The sequence below is a fragment of the Chiloscyllium plagiosum genome, chromosome 2 (assembly GCF_004010195.1).
Source record: "Chiloscyllium plagiosum isolate BGI_BamShark_2017 chromosome 2, ASM401019v2, whole genome shotgun sequence".
In the NCBI taxonomy this organism is placed as follows: domain Eukaryota; kingdom Metazoa; phylum Chordata; class Chondrichthyes; order Orectolobiformes; family Hemiscylliidae; genus Chiloscyllium; species Chiloscyllium plagiosum.
Genome location: NC_057711.1, coordinates 132,202,771 through 132,215,258, shown reverse-complemented (window position 1 = coordinate 132,215,258; position 12,488 = coordinate 132,202,771). Strand labels below are relative to the sequence as shown.

The 12,488-nt window shown below is 40.1% G+C and overlaps 1 protein-coding gene across 1 annotated transcript in view; it reads right to left on the bottom strand.

The window, feature by feature from the left end:
• LOC122564032 (very low-density lipoprotein receptor-like) overlaps positions 1 to 12,488 on the bottom strand; it is a 32,291-nt gene that overhangs the window by 13,883 nt on the left and 5,920 nt on the right. Inside the window, 8 exon segments of the mRNA XM_043718491.1 lie at positions 7,818 to 7,862; positions 8,321 to 8,545; positions 8,887 to 9,058; positions 9,332 to 9,457; positions 9,826 to 9,945; positions 10,419 to 10,530; positions 10,533 to 10,729; positions 11,851 to 12,219. Coding sequence (XP_043574426.1) covers positions 7,818 to 7,862; positions 8,321 to 8,545; positions 8,887 to 9,058; positions 9,332 to 9,457; positions 9,826 to 9,945; positions 10,419 to 10,530; positions 10,533 to 10,729; positions 11,851 to 12,219 — 1,366 coding nt within the window.

The following is a 12,488-nucleotide window of genomic DNA, read 5'->3' as shown; positions in this document are numbered from 1 at the left end:
TTTAGTCATGACCCTTTGTAATACATTTGCCTATAGCTATTTAAGTATTCATGATTGGAAACAAGCAAATAAAAACCACAAACTAGCTGTCACTTCAGTGTACAGCATGGAAACACACCCTTCAGTCCAACCCATCCATGCTGACCAGATATCCCAACCCAATCTAGTCCCACCTGCCAGCACCTGGCCCATATCCCTCCAAACCCTTCCTATTCATATACCCAGATGCCTTTTCCATGTTGCAATTGTACCAGCCTCTACTTTCTCTGGCAGCTCATTCCATACATGTACCACCCTCTGAAAATAGTTAGTTTTCCTGTAATCCAAGAGCTCTAACCTTGCTAATCAATCAGTCTCCCATGGGGAATCTTGTCAAATGCCTTCGTGAAGTCTAGTTCTGGACTGACCCCAGGGAAGAGAGTTTGTCTATTTATCCTACCCATGCCCCTCAAATTTTGTAAACCTTTATAAAAAAGTCTCCTCAGCCTCAAATGCTCCAGGGAAAACAGCCCCAGCCTGTTCAGCCTCTCCTTGTAGCTCAAGTCCTCCAACCTTGGCAACATCCTTGTAAATAGTTTGAACCCTTTCAAGGGTCACATCTTGCCAAAAGGAAAGAGACCAGAATTGCACACAATATTCCAACAGTGGCCTAACCAATGTCCTGTACAGCTGCAACATGACCTCCCAAATCCTGTACTCAATACTGACCAATAAAGGAAAGCAAACCAACACCTTCTTCAATATCCTATCTACCTGCAACTCCACTTTCAAGGAGCTATGAACCTGCACTCCAAGGTCTCTTTGTTCAGCAACACTCCCTAGGACCTTACCATTAAGTGCATAAGTCCTGCTAAGATTTGCTTTCCAAAAATGCAGCACCTCGCATTTATCTGAATTAAACTCCATCTGCCACTTCTCAGCCCATTGGCCCATCTGGTCTAGATCCTGTTGTAATCTGAGGTAACCCTCTTCGCTGTCCACTACACCTCCAATTTTGGTGTTATCTGCAAACTTAGTAAGTCTTATGCTCACATCCAAATCATTTATGACAAATAGAGGACCTAGCATGGATCCTTGTGGCACTTCACTGGTCACAGGCCTCCAGTCTGAAAAATGACCCTTCACCTTTGAGCCAGTTCTGTATCCAAAATGGTTAGTTTTCCTGTAATCCAAGAGATCTAACCTTGCTAATCAGTCTCCCATGGGGAATCTTGTTGAATGCCTTCGTGAAGTCCATATAGATCACATTTACTGCTCTGTCTTCAATCTTTTGTTGTTACTTCAAAGTCTGAGACATGATTTCCCACACACAAAGCCATGTTGACTATCCTTAATCAGTCCTTGCCTTTCCAAATACATGTATATCCTGTCTCAGGATTCCCTCCAACAACTTGCCCACCACCTAAGCAGGAGTGGGGGGGGAAGAAAGGGAGTGGGATTACATGTTTGCCAGGCTGTGGCCATGTATATGAAATTGTCCTCAATTTTAAAGAATTGCACAATTTCCTTAAAGTCTTTCCAAAAAAAAAGCAAAAATCTCATCTAAATATTCCAGTGATTTTTTTTTTTTTTAAATAAAGATTATCCTTTTCTCCAGATGCATCCAGACTGGAGTTTCTCCAGTGATCCTGCTGATTCATTATACCTGCATAATTCTCATCTTAAGAGTTAGGCCCAATTCCATGCAGGGAGCAAGTGTTCTCACTTCAGAGAAGGCACCTCATGGAGTTAAAAGTTTCCTTTTTGTAGAGAGGAAGCCTTTAACTCCAGCATCACAAGTCCAACAGATAGGGTAAACTAAGGTAGGCCAGAACATTTAGCTTCTGACTGTACATCTAAGTAGCATGCAAGTCTCCACTTACTGCATTCAGGAGGTTCATCACTGCGATCCTTACAATCTTGCCAGTGGTTACATACTTGGTTAATGCTTATACATTCACCACTTTGGCATTTGAAGTCTGTTGGCACAACACATTCTGTACCTGAAAGAAAAAGCCAAAATGCATTCTGATACTACAATACATGCACATTTTGATTAGTAATTAGTGTACTAAACACCAAAGTGTTTTGTTGATTGTTGAGGAAACAAAGGGTGCCTGTGGCATTAGATAACCCTTCAGATTACTAAAAATTCATTCTCCTGAGTTTTAGTCTCAGCAGTTACCAAAATGAGTAAGCTAAATTCATAAGCTACTCATGCATTGCTCATACCCAAAAGCTTGTAACCTCCTTTTAGATCTTCTACATTCAAGTAGAGATACATTTGTACCATGGTCACTGGCTCAGCCAGATCAGCTACCAAGCTTAGTGCCAAGGGAGACTACATCAGTAGTCACTGCCTCTATGATACCTTATCTTTCCCTATTCTCTTCAGAGAATTTGTGATCAAATTTTCCAAGATTGAAGTGGTAGGAACAACTTTTACAATCAAATAAATCTATCCCCACAGCTAAAGGTTTCCCTGTCAAAAAAAAAGTTTTTCAACTTAGTCTGCAAACTCAACCTCAGCCACCCAATTCTCCATTTTAGAGAAACTAACCAAACATAGCCAGACAATCTCTGGCCAGGTATTGGAGTTGCCCAAAAAACAAGTTGACTGAAATGTTCACAGCAGGCCAGTGATCTGTGATGTGCATTGTTGTTAAGATTTCAGGACTAAACCCCAAACAATTTTTTAAAAAAAGAGATTGTTACAATCCAAGATAGGAGAGCAGTTTCTCCTCATCTTAATTTTGGCAGCAAGGAAATCCAAAAAGGCTATGAGGGTGAAATCAGGCTCATTCTTACCATTGCAGTTGACTTCATCACTTCCATCATTGCAATTCTTATAGCCATTACATTTTGCACTTTCATGGATACAAGTGCCATCTCCACATCGGAAGTAATCTGGTCGACAAGTGCGAGGGGCTTTTAAAAAAAGAGGGAGACACCACTGGTTAACTTGGTGTACATTTAAACACTATGGAGTAATAGATGTTACTTTTGGTTTGGATAAAATACCAAGTCAGCTTTGACCTGATAAGCCAGTTCATCAAGTTTAACTACCCATCAGTTAGATAGCTAATAGTTAAAGAGCAAGAATTTAAACAGTACTACTTACGACAATTTCTTTCATCACTTCCATCCTTGCAATCCACATCACCATCACAGTACCACTGGGAGTGGATGCATTCTCCAGAGTTACATGGAATCTCATGGCTGGAACAGGTCGAGAGGGGTGCAGGTGTATGCCCACATTGTTTGGCAGATTCATCAGACTTGTCTGTACAGTCAATATTATTATCACACACCCAGCTTGAAGGGATACACTCCAAGCTGTTGCACTGAAATTCATGTGGGCCACATCTAGATTTGGGACAGCTTCTCTCGTCACTTCCATCACCACAATCATCTTCACCATTACAGATGAAAGATCTGGAAACACATCTGCCACTGGAGCAAGTGAATTCTAGTGCATTACAAGTAAGGGTGCCTGAAAAAAGAAAATCTGAGTATAGTCTTGCTTCAGGGAAGATTAACTCCAAAGATATGTTGGCCACTTTAGCTACAAATCCAGCAGCACTGAGAAATTAAAGTCTCTCCAGATATTGTACTGTGATCTTCAAAATAATTCATACAAATCTGTATAAATGTGTAACAAGCATTAAGCTTAAGAGCAGCAAGTGTTTTCATACAGAAGGAAGACTCAAGAATGAGCTCCAATGAGTGAGCTAGATAAAATTCTCAAATGATAACAGCAATAGTTGAGGAATGAGTAAGGCCAGATGAAGCATTAGACTCAAAGCCTACTCAAGTGTAGGGAAAGTTAAATGACTTTGCAAGTTAACTGCAAATGCACAAGTGGTGGTTAATGCTAGAACACTAGTACAGTAGTACTTGGTCAGTTATTATTGAACTTAAATCATGTTGCTGAACAAAGACCTTGGAGTGCAGGTTTAGTTCCTTCAAAGTGCAATTGCAGGTAGATAGGATAGTGAAGGTGGCATTTGGTATGCTTTCCTTTATTGGTCAGAGTATTGAATACAGGAGTTGGGAGGTCATATTGCAGCTGTATAGGACATTGGTTAGGCCACTGTTGGAATATTGTGTGCAATTCTGGTCTCCTTCCTATCAGAAGGATGTTGTGAAACTTGACAGGGTTCAGAAAAGATTTACAGGGATGTTGCCAGAGTTGGAGGAATTGAGCTACAGGGAGAGGCTGAACAGGCTGGGGTGGTTTACCCTGGAATGTCAGACTGAGGGGTGACCTTATAGGAGGTTTATAAAAATGAGGGGCATGGATAGGGTAAATACACAAACAAGCAGTCTTTTTGCTAGGGTCAGGGAGCCCAGAACTAGGAGGGCATAAATTTAGTGTGAGGGGGAAGATATTAAAAAAGGGGCAACATCCCCCCCACAGGATGGTACATGTATGGAATGAGCTACCAGAGGAAGTGGTGGAGGCAACATTTAAAAAGGCCTCCGGATGGGTATATGAATAGGAAGGGTTTGGAGAGGGATAAGCCTGGCAAAACGAGCTTGGGATATCTGGTTGGCATGGATGGGTTGGACTGAAGGGTCTGTTTCCATGCTGTACATCTGACTATTCAATTGTAAAAATAGAAACCTCAACCTTCAGTTCTCATTAGTTGTAGACAACTAAACAATTTACCACAGTTCTCCTCGTCACCTCCATTCAGACAGTCTTTTTCACCATCACATTTCCAGGATAGAGGAATACATTCATGAGATCCATGGCCACAATGAATTTCATAGATACCACAGGCTGCAAAGTCTGAGCAAGAAAAGTAGAGCTAGATTAAACATTTAAGCTATTGGTCATGTACTAAAAAGGTAAAGACTAAAAATGCAGAGACATGAAAAAAGTTGAAAGAGAATCAGTTCCTGGAGCTTCATTTTTATACCTTGAATTGCTCAGGCACAAGTTGTAAATTGTGTGTTTTAACAGATCTATACTCAGGAGTGATTAGAATAGTTTTGCTGTTCACTTATGGTGTATTATGTAGCAAAGTTTATAGAGTGGTAGAGGTCCTACACTTGTTGCATTGAAGCTTGAGTCACAGATGGCTTTGTCTGGAGACTCACCTGAAGTTGTTACTAGTATGATGGAATGTCTGAAAGTGAACCTTCCAGCTCTGAGCAAACCTACATCCAGAACTTCAACTGAGCTACAAGTCTTCACAAAACTTACTAATGGACATTTTACATTCAACTCCAACCCTGGTTTGATACCTGTTCCACATTTCTGTCCATGCTCCAGTTTCATTCCAGATGGGCACACACATGTATATTTGGGAGAGAATTCATTCTTCTGGGGAGCAGGAAGACACATGTATTCACAGCTCCTCTCATTGCACCAGTTCTTGCCTGCAAGACAGACTCAGTCACTAGAAAATATTCTGGATACAAGCTTGTTAAGAACAAAATCAAGTTTCAACTTCTTGCACAATTGCTTTTTACCTTTTAGTGTGACTGAAGTTTATTCAGTTTACTGAAAAAGACCACATTTGGTTCACCAATTCTTGACTTGCAAGTTGAGAAGTTTGACCTTCAAATTATACTAATTCAACAACCAATAGTGAAACAAATTTGTTTTTTGTTAGGCAACTTTATTCTGGGGCAGGACAAAAATCAGACTGATTTTTTACTTAAGGAACTGCTGAGTGAATGTCTCCACATTATCTGCAAAGATGATATGCCATGTAGTTCATGCTACCATTCATTTGGGGAAATGTAGCAAGAGTGGGTACATGATAGTATCTAGGAAGAGCACTGTTACAGGAAACATTAGATACCAGGCAGAACCACAAAGGCCTTTGCCAGCTTGGTATCAAGTTAATGGAGTGATGTTAAATAAACACTTCAGCCTTAAGGCCATTGGATCAGGAATGAGGTAGGATCAAAAACTGCTGAGCAGTTAGATCCAAGAGTTCAGACAGGGAAAGATGACAGTGGCTGGAGGACAGAGGGCTAGCATCAAATTATGCATTTGCTTAACCATGTATGCAAACGATTAACAGGTCAGCCTCACCTGGAGGTTACATTGCCAGTGCAGGCATTGTATTAAGAGACAAGAATGCCAACAGCTACGGGTGAAGCAAGCTGCCTATTCAACATACTGGTTGAAGTTAAAAAAGTGTCAGTTTTAGTCAAGGAGGCACCATATGCAAGTTAGCTGAAGCACAGTAAAACTTGACCAGTTCAGACAGTAGTTTGAAAGTGGTGAACTTGAAGTTCAACACTTACAAGTTTCCCCAGAGATTCTGTAGCAGCCTAGCACAAGCTAACTGGAACTGTCCTGTGGCAATGCCTGAGAAACAATGCACTGAGCAACCTGAAACAAAGGACTGACACAAGATAAAACCAAGCAATCCACTGGCTCAACTTACCAGGTAACTGAAGTAATTCATGATAAACCAAGATATCCTGTGGTTGCTGGAGATTATAAATAAGTGTTTCAACATCTGCCCCTGTGAACTTGTTGGCACCATAAACTGCCTCAGTTTCTTCATCAGTCCAGAAAACACGATCCTGAAAGAATAAGTTCAGTAATTGCAAGTTAGCAGTTACAGAAATGCCAGGATTTGTAGATTCCACAACTCAAGTGTTAAAATCTCCACCTCAACTGCAGCTCAGATTTGATTCATTTAAACAAAATTGAATATAGTGCTATAAATACTTTGTAGGCAGGAACAAGTCAGCAGCAGAAACTTTATCTAGTGGAAATGAAAATTGAGTGACCATTTCAGCCCCTCAGTGGGTTCCAGAAAGAGGGTTTGTGTAACTGGGAGGCTTATGCAAAGCTTAAGTTGATGCTCCTGTGCACAGTGCAAGTGGAGGTCAAATTCATGTTACTCTGGCATTTAACAGAAAAAAAAAGGAAAATTCACTTAAACAGATGTAACCTAGAAATCTATTACACTTGAATGGAGTTTATATGTGGTCAATTTCCCTTTTGTAGACTCAAATGATTGAGCTGTTTTCTACACGAAGAGTGTCCTGTTATCAGACAAGCACTGTAAAATGAAAGTTCTCCCCAGTTGACTTAATACCACCTGGTTCATGGCTTACCTCCCTGGCATAGACACCCAATTTTGGTCTCAAACCACCAGTGTTCAAGTATGTTCTATTAGTACTGTTGAATGGGAAGGAGCATTGGTATTTAACATGGATTGTTAACATTTAGTGATTCAGGTCAGAACATTTGACCAAGAGTAGAAAGAGTTGGAATACAACATCCAGCATGGCATACTATTTTGCTCAAATTGGTTAAATATTTCAGGGTAGAGATAAGGGCAAAAGTGGTGTGGACTTATTGCATTCTTGAAATGCAAGATACAAATAATTAGAGTCAGTAGAGCTGCAAGCTGGTAATTTAAAATGAGGATAGTTTTGCTGCAAATAAAAGAAAAAGTGTTATCTGGCACCATATAACTATGCCAGGAGTCCAAATCATGAAACTTAGGAATTGAAATAGCACTTGCATTCAATGTATATACTGCAATTGCCAAATCCTGCCTTACCTCAAATACTGCAACACCATGAGGATGGGAAAGGAATTCTGGTGATGACAGCACTAGCCTTCTATCCTGCCCATTTAGGCCTATACTGGACAGCGTATGCAGTTTTGCATCAACCCAGTAGAGGCAGTGTTTCACAAGATCTGGGGAAAAAAAAATTATATTGTTTTAAAACAAAAACTCAGACAAATAAAGCTTTAAAGATCCACTTCAGACAGCTTACCAAGTGCAATGCCATTTGGCCATTGAATCCATTGGTCAACCAAGATTTGTCGATCGGCACCATTCATTCCTGCCTTTTCTATCTTGGCTGGCTCACCCCAGTCTGACCAGTAAACAAACCTTAAATAGAAATTCATTTAACATTAAAATATTGAAGTTCTGTTTAGACAACACTAGATTGCTTAAAAAGCAGGTTTAGAAATAGTGAATGCAGCTTAAGCTAAAGGCTCACTTGTTAACTTGATGTTTCAATGGCCATTGCAAGTTAAAAATGTTTGGTCACCCAAGACCATTGGGTATTTAAAAGGAATCTAAATTCAGCCTACTTGTCAAATATTTCCAGAGAAAAAAAAAATCAGTGACTTGCTTGGCCTCAAGTATTCCAGTTTCATTTTTAGTGAATGGTCATCATTTTTCCAGCTTTAATTTGACCTGAAGTTTACTACTTTTCCACTTATCCCACCAGAGATTATAGTAAAACAATTGGCCAAGCTTTAAAAATCTGGGAGAATTAACTCTGGAAATTTGAGTTAGTGCAGACACCAAATAAAACTTGTGGCAAGTATAAAAAAAAGTACCCGGATAGCGGATCAACTGCTATAGAAGCTGGTTCTGTTAGGTTGGTGTCAAAGAGAACACTTTTCCTGGATCCATCCAGCGTGGCCACAGATATAGTTTTTGTACCCCGGTCGGTCCAATAGATATGCTTGTAAATCCAGTCCACAGCAATTCCCACAGGAATGCCCAAATCTTTTGTAAGGACTGACTGATCAGCTTTGCTTTTGTATCTATTCATGGACATGCTGTTTTAAAAAAAAAAGACAAGTGGTTAATAAATTGCCTCTGCATCTAAAGTGTTCACAAAACTAGTAAAGCCATTAACATCGAACTGATGCCCACTGCTGAGTGGTATCCAGCAACCTTGTTCAGAAACATGTCGTCATTTTTAAAACAGGTTTGTGGCCTACTTCATCTAAAATAGGACAAAAAAATTCTATTCATACATGATACCACATTCCATCAGGTGGAACAGTTTGCCATTTTAAAACAAGTCAAAGTCAGGATGTGAGGACATCTAAAGGATTAGGTATCCACTTGGTAAAATGGAGTTATATAATATGAGACAGTCAAATACAGATCTTACCTGAAAATTGCCCGCTGGCCCAGATCAGCCCAGTAGATTCTCTGCTCTGCAACATCAACATCCAATGCCACAGCATTTTTCAGCTGTACAAGTGCCTGGCTATATTCTCGATGATGCAGTCCCAATTTCCGAATGTCATGATGATTGGTGAAGATCAAGTAAGGCTCTTGGCCTTTAAATAAGAGGCAAAATATTGAGTTAATACCTTAAAGCTAAAACTTAGATTTTGATGCAGTATTCAAGCATGAGAATTGAACTTGGTGTTGATTTGACTATAGTCCAGAAAAAGGCCATTAATCTAATGTGCTGGTTCTAGAAAAAAGTTCTATAGCCCTGCAAGTATCCTCCTGGAAATTCTAAGTCTATTGCAGTAATACTAGATTAGTCACTGAATGGGAGATTGCTTTTAGATCTTTTACAAGATTAGGAATTAACATATACTTGCCAATGGCCTTGCAAACTCCAGTAGCAGGATCCATGTGATATCCTTCATAACATTCACATTTGTAGCTTCCCTTCAAGTTAATGCAAATCTGGCTGCAGACTCCAGGATTTTGACACTCATCAGCATCTGCAAAAACATGGCTATTAAATAAACTGAAAATTAAATTTGCATGGGCACAGCACTCTGGTTAGCACTACTGCCTCAGTGCCAGGGCCTCAGGTTAGATTCTAGCCTTGGGCAACTCTGCAAGGAGTTTATACATTCTCCATGTCTATGAGTTCTCAAAATGGGTGTGCAGGTTAGGTGAATTGGCCACTAAGTCAACCAGAGTGTTCAGGGCTGTGTAGGTTAGGTGCATTAGTCAGGGGTAAATGCAAAAGTCTAGGGGAAAATGGGTCTGGGTGACTGGAGGGTTGGTGTGGACTTGGGTCAAAGGGCCTGTTTCTACACTGTAGGGATTCTCATGTAGGAGAATGAGAAAAAAATAAACTTACCATCACATATTCTCTCATCAACAAGCTTAAAGCCAGCAGGGCAGTCACATTCATAACCTATAAGAAGGTCCCTACAAATGTGAGAGCAGTCTCCATTGTTTGCCAAACATTCATTCAGCCCTGCAGAGAGATCAGAACATTTCAACTGATCAATACTAGATTCTCAGAACAGGTCTGTGTAGTGCTAGACTGGATTTCCCAAAGTGGTTGAATTTTCTAAGTATATAGTCAATCTGACAGTGAAACTATTCCTTGAATGGTTTTTATGCGTCCTACCATTGAGTCGGACTGCATGGGCTAAGGCACATCTTTCTAAAGCACACTGTGGGTCTGGACTCCTGTAGTCTAGACCAGATAAGAATGGCAGTTGCTTTCCCTAAAAAGGGAAAGGGTGAACCAAGTGGGGTTTTAACCCAACAATTTACCATTGAATGATTGTCATTCAACCTTCATTCCAAGGTTTATGAATTCAAATTCCATCATCTGCTTTAGCTGCTTTTCAACCCTGGTCCTAGACCATTGGATCAACGGTCAAATGTTAAGGCCATTGCCTCCCTCATTGTACTGAGGAACAAAATTCAAGAGATACTTACCACATTGGAAGGGTTCATCACTGTGATCTCTGCAGTCCCATTTGTGATCACACACCTTGGTTATAGCTATGCATTCTCCACTTTGGCATTTGAAATCAGAGGGACCAGTGCAATCTTAAAAAAAGAGTAAATAGGGCATAAGTGTGGAATTTCACACTAGTTTAAATTGTTACTATGACTACACTTACCATTCTTGCAGTTGGCTTCATCACTGGCATCAGTGCAGTCTGCAAAATTATTGCAGATCTTGTTCTCAGGGATGCAAACACCATCACTACATTGGAAGTAATCTGGTCTACATGTTTGAGGAGCTGGTTAATACAAAGTCTCAATTAGAAATGCCATGAAACTAAGGTGGCCAACAACATATTGCTAGTCTGAATGTTGACTACAGCCATAATGACCCCAATAACATTAGGTTAGAATAGATTACATCTAAAGCCACTGGAATTAAAGTTTGAAGCTTCCATACTAAGTTTTAGAAAGTACTGTTCATAGTCAACTTGTGGGGACATTCAGCATTTAAACTGCAGAATCAAAATCTGAAAGTTATGAGCAAGCTAGTCCCTTGAGCCTATTTATGGCAAGTCTGAGTTGGAGATTGTATGCTCTAAGCATAGAAACAGATTTGCAATGAAATCAATAGAATATGCTCGAGGAAATCCATATAAAAACTCATTTTAGGTACAGTAGAGTGCTCAAGGAGGTGCTGTTTGAACAGAAAGGGATTTTTGACACTTTATCAAGCATGAAAAGAAAGACCGGAGTATGATATTGCTAATCATTTCAACCACTATATAAAAGATTGTGATGGCTTTGAAGACAATGCTGAAAAAGCAATTCCTTCCTGGGCTGTAGTTGGTGTGTGGAGGTAGGGAAGGAGGAGGAGTGCTGGCAGTGAAGGAGACTCCAACCTATATTGAAACAGGAAATTTCTCACTTTTTTGCTAGAGGACAGATTTAAAGTGCGAAACCGAACTTATTCTAGTGTTATGATTCAAAGCATCTTATTGTTACCAAGTCCACAAGTCACATATTCAAGTATCATTTTAGAGGTCAGACAGAAAAGAGGCAGACATACCAGATGTGGAACCACCTGTGCTATTGCTGTATTAAGACCATTTCTAGTCAGAGATATTCCATTGTTTATGGTAGAGAGCATTAGTATCAAGTTAGCATTTACTTGGAACTAAATAACTAGCCATTTGTGGTCCTGCAATATTTCAAAGCAGTGGGCCTGCTCTACAGAGGTTCAGCTTTGAAAAAAAAACTACAGCAGGAAAAGGGGTTTAGGGTCCTTAGTCTAGTCTACTAGACAGCAGACTTTGTCCTTTTAGAAAGCAGAGGGATGATTTGGGAAATTTGTGCCTCTAGAAACCTGGCTCAGTTTTGTAAGATTGAGTGAGCCTAGCATACAAGACAGGCTACTTACGACAATTCACTTCATCACTTCCATCTTTGCAGTCAGTATCACCATCACAATACCAACGATGATTGATGCATTCACCAGACTCGCACAGGAACTCACTGGACGAGCAGGTCACAGGGGCAAGTGTGTACCCACAGCGCTCTGGAGCCTCGTCAGATTGGTCAGCACAATCAGCATTGTTGTCACATACCCAATTCAGGGGGATACATTCTGAGCTATTGCACTGAAATTCGTGGATGTGACAAACAAATGGGGCACAACCTTGTTCATCACTCCCATCACCACAGTCATCTTCACCATTGCAGATAAATGTTTTAGAAATGCATCTACCACTGGAGCATGTGAATTCAAGTATACTGCAAATCAAAGTGTCTGAAAAAAAAAACATACCATTTAGAACATTTGAGAGTTGTATTAATCCCAAATTTAAATTACTCCAGTGTTCAAATTTGTAGTGTTCCATATATCAGAATCTAATCCACATTTATCAGCCATCATCCCACTGGGCAAAACAAAGTCTGATTTTTGAAAGTTCAATTACTGATGGATCAAGTGGTTGTGGGGAAGTATGGAATATTCTGCTATCAAGATCAATAAACATGGCTTTGTCTTTATTCTGTTCAGCTTCCTTAGTTGTTAAT